This window comes from Dermochelys coriacea, chromosome 8 (genome assembly GCF_009764565.3).
Source record: "Dermochelys coriacea isolate rDerCor1 chromosome 8, rDerCor1.pri.v4, whole genome shotgun sequence".
NCBI lineage: Eukaryota > Metazoa > Chordata > Testudines > Dermochelyidae > Dermochelys > Dermochelys coriacea.
This window is the reverse complement of record NC_050075.1, coordinates 46,359,359-46,375,554: the sequence shown is the minus strand read 5'-3', so window position 1 is coordinate 46,375,554 and position 16,196 is coordinate 46,359,359. Positions and strand designations below refer to the sequence as shown.

Here is a 16,196-nt window from a genome sequence, read left to right as displayed (position 1 = left end):
TTACATGGTGAGAGAGAGTACCAAATAGTGCATGACTCATAGTGACTTCAAATATGTCTTGAACTTGGTGGGTCTCTGTCAGAGTAGGAACCTAGACCTTGTGATTCTATTAGTTTGAACAATGCAAATATAACTAGCTCATAGTTGAATGGATTTGGGGGAATTGAGACAGGTCCTACTCCTACATCTCTCCCAAGAGAGCATACAATTTAAAACAATGTATTCCTATTAAATGGATTTAGTGATAGCAACATCCTTAATGCATTTTTGTGGCAATGTTGTTTGTAGCTACTCCTGCGCACCTCTTCCTTTCAAATGCTGTGACGTTTTTTGTGCTGTTTGTTAGTGGTAGACTCAAATCCTAGGCAAAGTACAATATTTTGTCTTGTAATTCCTTGGTCCTGCTGATTTTGGTTTATTGCCTTGTTGCCTGGTAGAGTTGGATCCACACATAGGAAATATGGTCTCCGAGCAACAACAGATTTGTGCTTTTGTCTAGTTTGAAAGTTTCAGTACATGTATTTTGAGATTAATCTCATTCTGTGGCAGCTAGGGTGACCAGAGGTCCGGATTTTATAGACACAGTCCTGATTTTTGGGTCTTTTTCTTATATAGGCTCCTATTACCCCCATCCCAATTTTTCACACTTGCTGTCTGGTCACCTTAGTGGCTGGTCTGTATGCTCTGTGCCTAAACTAAGAGTTGGTGATAGATAGGAGTAAGAGACTATTACTATAGGGGGATTATAGCAACATTTTCTCAGATCTTGCGTTTAGGACGGTGAGTAAATCCATCATTAGCTTTTTCTTGTGCAACAATTGATTGCATTTTGTCAAATTTGCATTCTTTCTCCTAAACTTGGCCTTTGTATGAGAGTCCTATTGAAAGAGAGCTAGGAAACTAGAAATAGCCATATGCAAGCATTAGTTACCAGGTATAGTTTTGCTTATTTTGTGGTCCTGTGACCTTTTGAAGAACATAGGTTGTGGGATGTTGTGGTTTTTGTTTTGTTTTTTTTGTTTTGTTTTGTTTTTGGTAGAAGTTGCATCTGAGTTTGCATCCTAATAGTGCCAGGCTTGATTTGGGAAGAATTTTGTACCCCACTGAACTAAAAATACATTTTGGGCTAAATTCCCAAATTGCTAAATCACACGACTATACAGAAAACATTGGTGCATGGACAAATAAGCCTGCAGTCACTCTCAGAGATGACCAGTATTACATGAACACATACTAAATGACCTTTCCCCTCCAAATTTTCATCCTAGTTTGTCAAAACATCCCTGCCAAAAGCTCAAGCCTCGAAGAAAATTTAATTTATTAGCACTGCTTGAGCTTTTGCTCTTAAGGGGCTTTTGTAGTAGACTTAGTTAGAATGTGATGTGTGTTGCCTGCCTTTCAGGTGCCCCTGCCCCACACCCTTCCCCTCCCTAGGAGGGAGACTCTACAACAGAGCTCCAGCCTAACTCCAGTTTCTCCCGCTACCGTGGACCTCACCCTCAAGGTATGTACCACATCCCTCTAAGGGTCATTTTCTTGCATGCAAGGGAAAAAGATAATGGAGAACTTGCTGGTGAACCTTTTTAGAGCCTTCCTTTGTTTCCTCTTCTGAACTGCTTTTGCATATAAACAGATGGCTGAAACAAAAGGGTGTATCAAAGGGGATGCATTCAATTATAAATCTCTTTAACCCCATTTTGCATTAACACTTGGCCTCAATCTTGACTCCCACTACCCTGAGAGTTAATTCTAGGGAGGCACATGTAAGAGTGTAAATATTGTGGCATGCTGCTCATGACAGAAACCTGTCATATTTTGACGTATTGGTGGATAGGTCTGTTTAAAACAAGCTGGTTACAGATTGATGGTTGTACAGGTTTTTAAAAACTGAGTAGTGCATTAACTTCAGCAAGCAGTATTTGAATTTCTTGGCTCTTTTTCCTTTTGATTAGTGATGTGTGACTTGTACAGTTAGATGATTGGAGTAGTAAATAATGAAAAGTAGGTTGGCAGTAAGTTATTTTATGTCAACAGCTATTGTCTCATATAAACTAGTACAAAAGTGCTTTGCTATACTTGTGGTGGTTGACATTTCATGCTCCTTTATTGTGTAGTGTGGAGCAAGTATGTGAGAGCAATTGTTCTATGGCATGTATGTAGTCTGATGTTGGGAGGGTTTGGATTGTGTATTCTATAACTCACTAACATTATTAAACTGGTCTCTGTCCTTTGGCTACAGCATTTTTAGGAGGGTCTGTCCTTTCCAGTGTCATAGATGCACTATGTAATAGTGCTTTTATACACTGAACTAGTAAAAGCATTGCAACTTCCTCTAATTTTCAGAAGGCACAATGTTGTCCAAACTAGAACTCACTCGAAACAGGGTTGGATGCATAGCTAACTGGCTTTCAAGGAATTTTCATGCAACTCCCAGTGAGAATTTCTAACTGAAATGGTTTTGTGATAGATGAGTTTCTTTCCAGTTTTCATAGTCTTCATATAGCACAATCCAGTGGTTCAACCCTAGTTACTGTTAATTCTCCTTTATTATCCTCCCCTCTTTTTGTTTGTGTGTTTAAAGTGTCTCAACCAGGAAAAATGTTAGTCTATTTTAAGGGGGAAAAATCAGTGAGGACAGAAGAGTGGTTTTAATTTGGGGAGGTGATAGAGAAGGAAGAGTAATCTAGCAAGGGAAATTCTACTAGCTGGTTAAAATTTGATAAATAATACATTACATTTCAATCTAACTTTCTAGTGTCTGGAAGCACTTTTTTAAATTGTTACCTTTAAATGTTAAACTTAATAGAACAACATCTGGAAATAAGTAGTTCATTCACTGAGCACTTGGTACAGGTAGGAATATTACCCATCCTGAGACAGTTTCACACCTTTTAAGCATTAGCCTGCTGAGCAGAGTGTTGAGTTCCTTTTGTGTATATTTTCTTGTCCTTTAACTTTGTTGGGGCACTTCTGTACCAGGCTGATTTGATTGTCCTAATAAACACTTGATAGAGGATAGCTATATCCACAGTAGGTATTATGAGAAATTTTGTCTAAAATCTGTGCTGAGTCTACAACATTTTGGGAAGGCTTATTTTTTTATTCCCCCACCCCCCCTGGGTATTCTGCCCACTACTCAGACATTCAGGGTTTGCATCTCTTCCTGCAAATACCAAAGGTAGTTCATACTTTTTCAAGGCGATCTAGGACTTGACCATGACCCTACCATCTTTATGCCAGAGTCTCTGGTACCCAAACAGAACATTGCTGCTATTCTCCTATCCTACTGAATGTAATCCTTGCTTTTAAAAGCTGCATTGAGGGCAACAGTGAGCATTATCTTCCGACCCTCCTCCCTTAGAGGAACAAGAGTTTCCAGGCTTTTCTTCTGGAATGGAATAACGCTCCAGTCGTTTCTCTCTTGTTCCTCCATCCCCTATCATAGCATTCCATCTGCAAGGAGTTCCTCTCAAGAAATGGGGGGCGGGGAACTCTGCCACAATTGCTTCTTTCTCTGGGCCTCACTCTGCCAGGGAAAGATACTTTGAGTGGAAGGCTTGTTTGGATCTCTGCTTCGCTCACATCAACCAAGACTTCTGGGGAGACACCTTTGCAAAGACAGGTCAGCCATGTTAGAACTTAGCCAGGCCTTTGCTGATCAAGGTCTCTTTGGCAGGGGAAGTCCACAATCCTCTTAAATTTCCCTGCCTACCATACTTCTAAATTTCAGGGTCACATCTAAAGGTTCTAAGTGGATAACCAAGTCATTTGACAAGGAATCTGCCTTTGTTTTTCTGTCCTTGCTCAGAGAAAAACTTTTTTCTTAGGGAAGTTTTCTTTTGCTTCCTCTGCAATCATTCATTGACTTCTGAATGCTGGGACCCTGGAGCACTTGAGCGAGCTAAGGCCCACTCGGAGTCAACAGGTGAGAGGCCTCTTCCGTGCCCCCACTATCCAACACACTCCCTCTCCCCCAGATAAAAAAAAAAAAACCACAGAGGCTCAAAGAACACAGAAAGAAGGTAAAATCATTCTGGATGCTCTTGCTGCTTCCCCAAGGTCTTAGAATTGAGAGAACTTCTTTCTCCCAAACATGTTTGAAACGTCTGGTATGTGGGAGAGATGCAGCATGGATACTCCCTGGAATTACAGGCTCTTTCACATCCCTTCATCCTTTCTCTGATCTTGAGAGGTGATAAACTTAATTCTGAAGGAGCCCGAATCCTACAGCTAGGGAAACAGTCTTAAAAAAAGGAAGGTGTTCAGGACTCTGCTGCATGCTCTTCGTAGTTAGAGAAAGGGTCGGGTGGAGTCTGGGCCAATCTTTGGTCAGTTAGGCTTGATAAGACAAAATTCAGGATGGCGACTCTTGATTCTGCTCTCACTGGAACCACTCCATGAGACCTTCCGACATCAATGGACCTGGCAAAAGCTTATTTATATATTCTGGTCAGACCCTTGTCACAGATACTTTTTCAGTTGGTCTCCAGAAATTGCCAATATTAGTTCAAAAAACTACCTGTCTGTCATCTTCCCCTATGGTGTTTACAAAGGTAATGATAGTGATATAGCCTGGCTGAGGAATCTAAGGTCTTAGATACATCTGTTCTTACCAGCTTTGTGACAGACTTGTTCTCCCTGCTCTCCCTATGAAGATGGTCTATCTCAGGATCAAAATAGCATGTGGGTGAGACAGTGGCTCCCCTACAGGAAAGGTTCCACAAAATCCTGGCACTGAACTCTCAGGTATCAAGGAACAAAGCGTCATTCAGCCATACTTGCAGATGCTAGGTCTTAGTCTCACTCAGAGATTGCTCCATGTAAAACACTACATGTGAATGCTTCAAGGAGTTTAATTTACTATTAAGAATATAGTTTCCTTACAGCTTTGGGAAATATTCATCTGGTGTGAGGGTGGAAGGGGGTGTGGACAAACCAGACCCACATCTAATATATTTATTAGAGGAGGCTCAGCCTCAATGCATGTATTTGTGGGAGGAGTCTGTCCCCAAAAGGGAAGTAGTCAAGTCACTTATTTTCTATGAAGTGTTCAAAAGTACTTGTGTGGAGGGAAAAAAATCTTGAAATTGCTCCTCCTGTCTGATACCTTTTTTACACTTCAACAATGGAAATTAAATACAAGTTATATTGGTTTTTCCATCATTTTCTATGATGTGTAGACAAATAACATAACTTAAATTAGGGGCATGTGGACCTAATTTCCGTAAAATGAAGTAGTTGCAGCCATGCTCCATTTTAATCGGAGGTGTGGCCATCAGAGACTACTTGTTCAGTAAAAAGTGCTACATCTCAATTCAAGTGACTAGGCCAGTCTGATCGGACTTGTTCATTTTCAGCACTGAATGAGTTTGGCTCTGAAAAAGGGACCAAATGAAAATAGTTCCTGCCCTCAGCAGTTTGTAATCTGATAAATGAAGAATTGCAGCATGGAACCCATAGTCTCCAATGGCTAACCCTCAACATTAAATATGTGGGCCGTTGTGTCATTGTAGAACTTCATGGACCATAATTAAGATTTAAGTTTGTGGCCTGTCTAGTTTGAAAATTTATAGTAAAATTTCCTTCCCTTTGTCAGTTGAGCATAGTCCCTCAATATTCTCCCTAGAATTATTGCATGAAATTCAAGATTTTAGCACTGTTATAATTTAACAGCAAATCTCTGATTTTTTGGGGGGGGGGTTCTCCAAGTCAACCACTAGGTTGTTTAGATCCGTTTGTGGAACAGCTTAGAAATACGTATTTTTTTAAATGCTTCAGAAGCCTGTTTGACCCTGACTATGTTTGTTGCTATGCAAGATTACATACATCCATGATTACAGAAAGTAGGATTTGACCTTTTTTGTATTTATTTTTTCCTCTAACATGAGCAGTGGGCATGAGATACTTATGTGGCACAGTTTCAGCCCCAAATTATTTTCTTTAAGGTCATAAAATATACAGCGAAACAAGCATACTAGTTATATGGTGTGTAGTCCTGTGTTAAAATTATAAAATAAAATAGACATTGTGTTCAGATATATCTTTTTGACAAAAATGATCTGTCTGTACTCCCTTAAATGGTTACGGATCATACTGAAGGTAGAAACTTGCGGTTGTGACATTTTTCATTGAAACATGCATCAGCTATGTCCAATTTCAGAAAAGCTTTCTTACCTTTTTGCAGCAATGACTTATCAAAACCATTTAATTTTAAAGGGAATGTTTTTATTTTAGAACCTATTTTATGGTATTTTAAGCATGTATGAAACAATATATTTCCCTTACTCCCACTTCCCTCGTGGGGAGACAAGTCAGTGTGAGCAAATTTAATCTTGGATACTGAAAATTTAAAATGGTTGATTACTAAGTCAGTTGGAGCTATTTGGGAGCTCCCACTTAGGGCTTTTTGCATGAACACATAGCATTGTGCAGTCATAGTGATCAAATGTTAAGCAAGGAGGCTCGCAGGTAGCCGGTATTTCCTTTTTAACTAAAATGAATTGTTAACTGAAGGACTAACCGAAGAGCTAAAATCTTCTAAATAGCTAACCTGTTTCTCTTTTTAAAAAAATAAAAATAAAAAATCCATCTTCCTTTTTTTTCCTAAATAGATGGAGTCTGCACGTAAAGCATGGGAGAATTCTCCAAGTGTGGGGGAGAAGAGTTCGCCAATAACCTCAACAGCATCTCCCATAACTGGAGGTAACAGTGGAAGCAGTAGCAGTAGCAGTGGACCAAGCAGTGGCACTTACAGCTCTTTCTCAAGTGCATCAATGCCTCCTATTCCTGTGGCATCAGTTACACCTACAACTTCATTATCAGGTATAGGGCTTTACATTGCATATTGTGTGCCCCTTTATCCAGTTTACTTGTTACCCTTTGATCATGTCAACCTTGTCGCTTTCTTTGAGATTAGATATTGGGTTCTATTCTGTTCAGTGCAAGCCACGGTCTACCAAAACCCTCTTATTTGAAGGTCTGATATTTCCCCCAGGCTTTTACTGCATAGCTAGCTGGGGAGAGGGTTTTTTTTTGTCCCTCTTTTTCAGTAGGGTGGATCTGGAAGATTGTTGAGGAAGCTCCTCTTCAGTTGGCTACACAGATATTTGTGTATAATATAGCTGCTTTCTCCCACCTTGTAGTCTTCATGCTGCTGGCCTTGGGGAAACCAGTAGCTGTGGCAGCTACCCAGTTCCCACAGTTGTCTGAAAATCTCCAGATTTTGTTTTTCATTAGTGCTGACTGAGGACTCTTTGTGGTAGGTGGTATACAAACATAAGTAATATGAAGGTATCCCACAAGACTTTCAGATAATACAGGTTTCACTACTGCTATGCATAAACATTAGGAGACAAACACTTTCTCACTACTATAGCTTACAAAAGTAGTAAACACTTAAAAAATTAAATATCCAATTAAATCTTCTCTCATGTGGCCATTAAAGGGAATGTGTGCTCCAATCCCAGCTGAGGTGACTAAAGAAAGTTTCTTACTATGGTGAACTGACATTCTCTGGATAACTGGAACAGAAAGTGCAGTCATGTGTTAAGAAATATTAAAGTTCTGGCACCTCAGCCACACAGCCCTCTATATAAGTACTTTTTTATTATTCATTCTTACCTGTGGTAGTCAGTGCTTCCAGTGTTTTGTCAGACCTACTCAAAGATAAGTTTTTGAATGATCCATGTTTTTTTCCCAATCCAGGAGCTGGAACATACACTACCTCTTCACTGAGTACAAAGTCTACAACCGCCTCAGATCCTCCTAATATCTGTAAAGTGAAACCACAGCAGTTGCAGACAAACAGCCTTGCTTCTGCCAGTCACTTCTCCCAGCTAAGCTGCATGCCATCCCTCATTGCCCAGCAGCAGCAGAGTCCACAGGTCTATGTGTCTCAGTCTGCAGCAGGTAATAATGTTTGTGAGGTTGGAAGAGAGAGGTGCTAGCCAGTTCTTTGTTTTCTTTGGAGTTAAACAAGTTGGTAGGGCTTTAAAAAAAAATAATCATAGTACAACTCAGGTGAAATTACTTCTGAAGTTAGTGATATACTTCTAAGTTATTACATACTCTCTATTCCATTTTTACTACCTGCCGCAAAAACGGAATGACTAGAGGGTAGGTTACATGCCTACTTATGCACAAGGTAATAGTAGTGTATATGTTGTGGTCAAGCCCTGCACAATATGTATATGGAATGGTGTTACATTGACCAACATACTCAAAAGAAACTTCCACTAAATAAAACAAGTTTGTATCTTCTCTGTATGGTATCTTTGTATTAATCCCTTTTTCTGTATCCTGCTTTGCATTTTTTTAAATTTTAAATCTGTTTAAATTTAGTCCTCTAGTTTTAATCTAATTTTATAAACTATTACAGCAGTGTCTCTCTCTTCAGTGATACCTTTCTCTAACTATAAAGAAACTACATGGGTTTTTTCCTTTAAATTGCATACTTTGTTCTTCACACAATGCTTAGCTGACTAAAATAGGGCATTTAGAGGTCTGCACAGAATTTACCATACCACTAAATTTCATGGGATTCAGGATGCATATGCACAATTTATATGCAAAAGCTCAAAGGGCAGGTGGGGCCCATCTTCCACTTGTACATAAGAATGGCCATAGTGGTTCAGACCAGTGGTCCATCTATCCCAGTATCCTGTCTTCCAGTAGTGGCCGATGGTCAGCTGCTTCAGAAGAATGAACAGAACAGGGCAATTTATCAAGAGATCCCCTGTCATCCAAATTCTGGAAGGCAGGGGTTGTATGACACACTCAGACCATGGGGTTGCATCCCTGACCATCTTGGCTAATAGCCATTGATGGACCTATCCTTCAAGAACTTCTCTAATTCTTTTTTGAAACCAGTTGCGCTTTTGCCGTCACAACATCTCCTGGCAATGAATTCCACAGGTTGACTGTGTGTTGTATGGGGAAAAGTACTTCCTTTTGTTTGTTTTAGACCTGCTGCCTGTTGTTTCATTGGGTGTGATGGGTAGGGGTGAATAACACTTCCTTATTCACTTTCTCCACACCGTTCATGATTTTAGACCTCTGTCATATTCCCCCTTTTCGCCCTCTCCCCCGCCCCCCCAGTTGTCTTTTTTTAAGATGAACAATCCCTCCCCTTCTGTGGGCAGATCTACACTACAGCGTGGATCAACACTCTGAGATCAATCCACCAGCGGTTGATTTAGCGGGTCTAGTAATGACCCGCCAAATAGACTGCAGTTCACTCTCCAGTTGTCCCCTGTACTCTACCCTCAAAGAGAAGAGTAAGGTAAGTCAATGGGAGATTTTCGCCCATTGACCCCCTGCGGTAAGTTGACCTAAGGTACGTCGACTCCAGCTACGTTATTCACGTAGCTGGAGTTGTATAGCATAGGTCAACTTACTGCGGTAGCGTAAACATGGCCTGTGGAAGCTGTTCCATACCCCTAATCCTTTTTGTTGCCCTTCTCTGTACTTTTTCTGGTTCTAATATATTTTTTCTGAGATGGGTGACTAGAACTGCATGCAGTATTCAAGATGCAGAATACAATGAATTCATATAGTGGCATTATATTTTCTGTCTTGTATATCCCTTACCTAATGGTTCCTAACATTGTCAGCTTTTTTGACTGCATATTGAGCAGATGTTTTCTGAGAACTATCCATGATGACTCAAAGAAATATCTTGAATGCTAACAGCTAATTTAGATCCCATCATTTTGTATATATAATTGGGATTGTTTTCTGGAGTGCTTTACTTGGCATTTATCAACATTGAATTTCCTCTCCCATTTTTCTTTGTCACCCAGTTTTGAGGTCCCTTTGTAACTCTGCATAGTCAGCTTTGTACTTGGCTATCTTGAATAATTTTGCATCATCTGCCTACTTTGCCACCTCGCTGTTTAACCCTTTTTCCAGGTCATTTATGAATATGTTGAACAGCACAGGTCCGAGTTCAGATTCTTGGGGGACCCCTGCTATTTAACTATTTCCACTGAGAAAATTGACCCTTTGTTTCCTATCTTTTAACCAGTGTCTGATCTATGGCATGACCTTCCTTCTCATCCCATAACTGGGTACTTTGCTTAAGAGCCTTTGGTGAGGGACTTTGTCAAAGGCTTTCTGATAGTCCAAGTACACTCTCTGAATCACCCAGTCCATGTTTATTTGACCCCCCTCAAAGAATTCTGGTAGATTGGTGAGGCATGATTTCCCTTTACAAAAGCCATGTTGACTCTTCCCGAACAGATTTTGTTCAGCTGTGTCTAATTCTGTTTGTTATAGCTACAACCAATTTGCCTGGTACTGAAGTTAGGCTTACCGGGCTGTAATTGCCAGGATTGCCTTTAGAGCTTTTTTTAAAAAATCAGTGTCACGTTAGCCATCCTCCATTCATCTGGTACAAAGGCTGATTTAAGCAATAGGTTGTATCCTGCAGTTAGTGGTTCTGCAATTTCTTATTTGAGTTCCTTCAGAAATCTTGGGTGAATACCATCTGGTCCTGCTGACTTTTATTACTGTTTGATTTACCAGTTTGTTCCAAAACCACCTCTACTGACACCTCAATCAGGGACGGTTCCTCAGGTTTGTCACCTAAAAAGAATGGCTTGGGTGTCGGAATCTCCCTCATGCTTGTCTGTCTTGAGTGCTCTTTTAGCACCTTGGTTGTTCAGTGGCCTGCCACACTGAATGTCAGGCTTCCTGCTTCTTATGAACTTAAACAAAAATTTTTACTGATAGTCTTCAAGTCTTTTACTAGTTGCTCTTCAAATTCTTTTTTGGCCTGTCCTATTATACTTTTACACTTGACTTGCCAGAGTTTTGTTTCTATTTCCCTTAGTAGGATTTGATTTCCAATTCTTAACGGGTATCTTTTTGTGTCTGTCTACCTCTTTTACTCTGGTTTTTAAACCATGGCGGCAATTTTTTGTTTCTCTTACTTTTTTTTTTATTTGGGGTATACATTTAGTTTGAGCCTCTGTTTTTAAAAGTTAGCTTGCAGGCATTTCACTCTTGTGACTGTTCCTTTTAATGTCTACGTAACTAGCCTCTTCATTTTGGTGTAGTTCCCCTTTTGGAAGTTAAATGCTACTGTGGTTAGTTTCTTTGGTATTTTTCCCCCTATAAGGATGTTAGATTTAATTACAGTACAGTTATTTCTGAGCAGTTCGGCTATATTCATCTCTCAAGCCAGATCCTGTGTGCTACTTAGGACCAAATTAAAAATTGCCTCTCTTTGTGGGTTCCAGAACTAGCTGCTCCAAGAAATAGTCAGTCATTAATGGTGTCTAGAAATTTTATCTCTGCATCCCATCGAAATTTTATCTCTGCATCCCATCCTGAGGTGATGTGCTCCCAGTCAATATGGGGATAGTTGAAATCCGCCATTATTACTCAGTTTACTGTTTTTGTAACTTTTTAATCTCCCTGAGCATTTCTCAGTCACTGTCCCCATCCTGGTCAGGGGGTTGGCAGTATATTTCTGCTGTTATATTCTTATTATTCAAGCATGAAATTTCTATCTGTAGAGGTTCTATGGTGCAGTTTGATTCACCAACTTTTTTTACTCTAGTTGACTCTGCTTTCTTTCACACAGTGCCACTACCCCACCAACATAACCTACTCTGTCATTTGTATATATTTTGTCCCCTGGTATTACCATGTCCCATTGATTATCATATTTCTGCAAGTTTCTGCGGTGCGTGTTATGTCAGTATCCTCACTTAATATCAGGTAGTCAAGTTCACCCATATTAATATTTAGACTTCTAGCATTTGTGTATGAGCACTTATAAAATGTGTTAATATTTAGGTGTTTGCCTTCAAGGTGAGTAATTGAATGGATCTCTCTTTTTGTATGACTGTTTGTTTGTTTCTCTTCAGCTCCTACCTGTACTTTATTGACTTCTGTCCTCTCATCTTTACCAGGATATAGAAAATCTCCTTTAATAAATCCTCCTCTAAGGGATGTGTCTGTCTGAATGATGTGCTCCTTTGTACTGGTCAGCTTTCACCCAGCCCTTAGTTTAGAAAATCCTCTACAATCTTAAATTTCACATACCAGCAGTTTGGTTCTGTTCTGGTTTAGGTGCAGCCCATCCTTCCTCTATAGACTCTTCCTTTCCCCAAAAGTTCCCCAGTTCCTAATAAGCCTGAATCCCTCCTCCCAACGCTATCGTCTCATCCACGCATTGAGACACTATAGTTCTGCCTAACTGGCCCTGGGCATGGAACTAGAATTTCAGAGAATGCAACCATGGCCTATGTGTGGCCTCCAGGACTTCTCTCCTACCTTTCCCTATGTCACTGGTATCTACACGTACCATGATTACCATCTCCTCCCCAGCACTTCCCATACATATGTCTAATGTCTCTAGAGATCCGCAACCTTCACATCCAGCAAGCAATTCACCATATAGTTCTCCCATCAAAAGCCCAACTATCGATATTTCTAATAATCCAAGCCCTCATTTCTGTTCCCTTTTTCTTCTTAACAGATGTCCTCAGTGTGAGAGAATACCATGACATCATCTGGAAGGAGGGTCCCAACTGTGGGATCATTTTCCTCTTTTGAGACTTTAATCCTCCTCAACAGCCCAGAGGCTGTCAGACAGGATGGAGCCAGAAAGTCTCATCTATGTACATCTGTTTCCCTTAGCTCCTTCAGTTCAGCCACTCTGGTCTCAAGAGCCTGTACTTGATCTCTGAGAGCCGGGAGCTCCTTACACCAAATGCATGCTAATGCCACCTGCCTACAAGGCAGGTAATCATACCTGCTACATTCAGGGCAATATACTGGATAGCCCACTCTACGGCTGGACCTCTTTCTACATTCTTTGTACTCTTGTAGAGTGTTTTTTTTCTGTTTTGTTTGGGGGGGGGTTGTGGGGGAGCAGGCTTTAATGGCCCAAGTTTAGAGGATGTTTATAAGGTGTATCTGGACTTTGTGTTCTCTCTCTAAACTCCCTTGTAAAACTCCCCTTTACTTCTCTTGTTCACTAGCTCCTCCGGTCACTTATGAGCTGGCTTTTTAAACCCCTGTTTTCCATGAGTTTGCTCTGCCCCCTTGTCAAGGGATTCTGAAAGGATGAGGGATCCAAGGATGGCAGGCTAGAGCCTCCTTAGGAAGCTCTCAGCCTTGCCTAGCAGGCTGCTAGGCTCAGCACACAGTCCCCAAACGGACCACACTGTAAACTTCAAGCAAGCAAACACACAACAGACTCACCCCAAGGGTCATGTAGTTGCTGCTCCTTCTCCTGGAGAACTCCCTCACAAAACTCTGCTGTTTGCAAGCTCACTGAAAATCTCTTCTCACCCCAAATCTCCACCCCCAATGCTAACAGTCAGGCAAATAGTTAATCTAACTTGTAAATATGAAATAGAAAACGTCCTCTCTGGCTGCAGTTCCAACACTATGTGGAAATCTGCCCAGAAGGAAAATGTTTAACATTCAGACACTAATTTTCATATTTTCCTGAGGTCCTGCAGCTCAGATCCCAGCTTTCTACATGGACACAAGCCACTTATTCAGCACTCAGCATGCACGTCTGGCTCCACCTTCCTTGGCTCAACAGCAAGGTTTTCAACCAGGACTTTCACAGGTATTTGTGGATTCATCTTACTGAACCTTCATTGTAAAGCTGTTATAACTTGAGTTGAGTTGCAGGGGGGAAAAGAGATCTGTAAATGTTAAATTGCATTGCATTTCATTCCCAATCTATCATAGTTCAGTTTGACCATGTACACACCTTTTTATGGTCTTTCAGTCATCATTTATGTGAACAAAGATTTCTTTATAACAGTATTCCAGTAGAAGCCTGTGTTCTCAGAAATGTACTGCTTCATACAAGACTATATATGTTCACACCAGAAGTGCTCACTATGGTTTTCCTTCCTGCAGTTGAGGACGTTGTTTGCTTACGTAATAGTAGGCAAGAACGCTAATGAGTCCAGTAACTTGTGGGTGAATCAGAACATATCATTTAGAAAGTGGTCCAGCCTCTGTTTAAAGAATTCAGATTATGATATATTAGCCAGCTCCTTTTGTAATTTGTTCCAGTGGTTGATTCCCCTCATTCCCAGTTTGAGGAGCATAGACAATCCAGGAAGTTTTTGGAAAGCGTAGGGGACAATTTCCTGGTGCAAGTGCTAGGGGAGCCAACTAGGGGGAGCGCTTTTCTTGACCTGCTGCTCACAAACCGGGTAGAATTAGTGGGGGAAGCAAAAGTGGATGGGAATCTGGGAGGCAGTGACCATGAGTTGGTTGAGTTCAGGATCCTGACGCAGGGAAGAAAGGTAAGCAGCAGGATACGGACCCTGGACTTCAGGAAAGCAGACTTTGACTCCCTCAGGGAACAGATGGCCAGGATCCCCTGGGGGACTAACGTGAAAGGGAAGGGAGTCCAGGAGAGCTGGCTGTATTTCAAGGAATCCCTGTTGAGGTTACAGGGACAAACCATCCCGATGAGTCGAAAGAATAGTAAATATGGCAGGCGACCAGCTTGGCTTAATGGTGAAATCCTAGCGGATCTTAAACATAAAAAAGAAGCTTACAAGAAGTGGAAGGTTGGACATATGACCAGGGAAGAGTATAAAAATATTGCTCAGGCATGTAGGAAAGATATCAGGAGGGCCAAATCGCACCTGGAGCTGCAGCTAGCAAGAGATGTCAAGAGTAACAAGAAGGGTTTCTTCAGGTATGTTGGCAACAAGAAGAAAGCCAAGGAAAGTGTGGGCCCCTTACTGAATGAGGGAGGCAAGCTAGTGACAGAGGATGTGGAAAAAGCTAATGTACTCAATGCTTTTTTTGCCTCTGTTTTCACTAACAAGGTCAGCTCCCAGACTGCTGTGCTGGGCATCACAAAATGGGGAAGAGATGGCCAGCCCTCTGTAGAGATAGAGGTGGTTAGGGACTATTTAGAAAAGCTGGACGTGCACAAGTCCATGGGGCCGGACGAATTGCATCCGAGAGTGCTGAGGGAATTGGCGGCTGTGATTGCAGAGCCCTTGGCCATTATCTTTGAAAACTCGTGGCGAACGGGGGAAGTCCCGGATGACTGGAAAAAGGCTAATGTAGTGCCCATCTTTAAAAAAGGGAAGAAGGAGGATCCTGGGAACTACAGGCCGGTCAGCCTCACCTCAGTCCCTGGAAAAATCATGGAGCAGGTCCTCAAAGAATCAATCCTGAAGCACTTAGAGGAGAGGAAAGTGATCAGGAACAGTCAGCATGGATTCACCAAGGGAAGGTCATGCCTGACTAATCTAATCGCCTTTTATGATGAGATTACTGGTTCTGTGGATGAAGGGAAAGCAGTGGATGTATTGTTTCTTGACTTTAGCAAAGCTTTTGACACGGTCTCCCACAGCATTCTTGTCAGCAAGTTAAGGAAGTATGGGCCGGATGAATGCACTATAAGGTGGGTAGAAAGCTGGCTAGATTGTCGGGCTCAACGGGTAGTGATCAATGGCTCCATGTCTAGTTGGCAGCCGGTGTCAAGTGGAGTGCCCCAGGGGTCGGTCCTGGGGCCCGTTTTGTTCAATATCTTCATAAATGATCTGGAGGATGGTGTGGATTGCACTCTCAGCAAATTTGCGGATGATACTAAACTGGGAGGAGTGGTAGATACGCTGGAGGGGAGGGATAGGATACAGAAGGACCTAGACAAATTGGAAGATTGGGCCAAAAGAAATCTAATGAGGTTCAATAAGGATAAGTGCAGGGTCCTGCACTTAGGATGGAAGAATCCAATGCACCGCTACAGACTAGGGACCGAATGGCTCGGCAGCAGTTCTGCGGAAAAGGACCTAGGGGTGACAGTGGACGAGAAGCTGGATATGAGTCAGCAGTGTGCCCTTGTTGCCAAGAAGGCCAATGGCATTTTGGGATGTATAAGTAGGGGCATAGCGAGCAGATCGAGGGACGTGATCGTTCCCCTCTATTCGACACTGGTGAGGCCTCATCTGGAGTACTGTGTCCAGTTTTGGGCCCCACACTACAAGAAGGATGTGGATAAATTGGAAAGAGTACAGCGAAGGGCAACAAAAATGATTAGGGGTCTAGAGCACATGACTTATGAGGAGAGGCTGAGGGAGCTGGGATTGTTTAGTCTGCAGAAGAGAAGAATGAGGGGGGATTTGATAGCTGCTTTCAACTACCTGAAAGGGGGTTTCAAAGAGGATGGCTCTAGACTGTTCTCAATGGTAGCA

At 41.6% G+C, this 16,196-nt stretch overlaps 1 protein-coding gene across 48 annotated transcripts in view; it reads left to right on the top strand.

Moving 5' to 3' along the window:
- Positions 1–16,196, top strand: part of PRRC2C (proline rich coiled-coil 2C) — a 123,021-nt gene that overhangs the window by 73,977 nt on the left and 32,848 nt on the right. For 19 of the 48 annotated variants that reach the window (XR_006273885.1, XR_006273886.1, XM_043491192.1 and 16 more), the window contains 4 exons: positions 1,403–1,504; positions 6,612–6,822; positions 7,705–7,908; positions 13,470–13,591. Coding sequence is in view for 45 of the 48 variants with exons in the window: in XM_043491192.1 (XP_043347127.1) it covers positions 1,403–1,504; positions 6,612–6,822; positions 7,705–7,908; positions 13,470–13,591 (639 nt within the window). In the remaining 3 variants the exon portion in view is untranslated. The remainder of the gene's footprint in view (positions 1–1,402; positions 1,505–6,611; positions 6,823–7,704; positions 7,909–13,469; positions 13,592–16,196) is intronic. The other 29 variants (XM_043491224.1, XM_043491217.1, XM_043491216.1 and 26 more) reach the window with 3 other exon arrangements.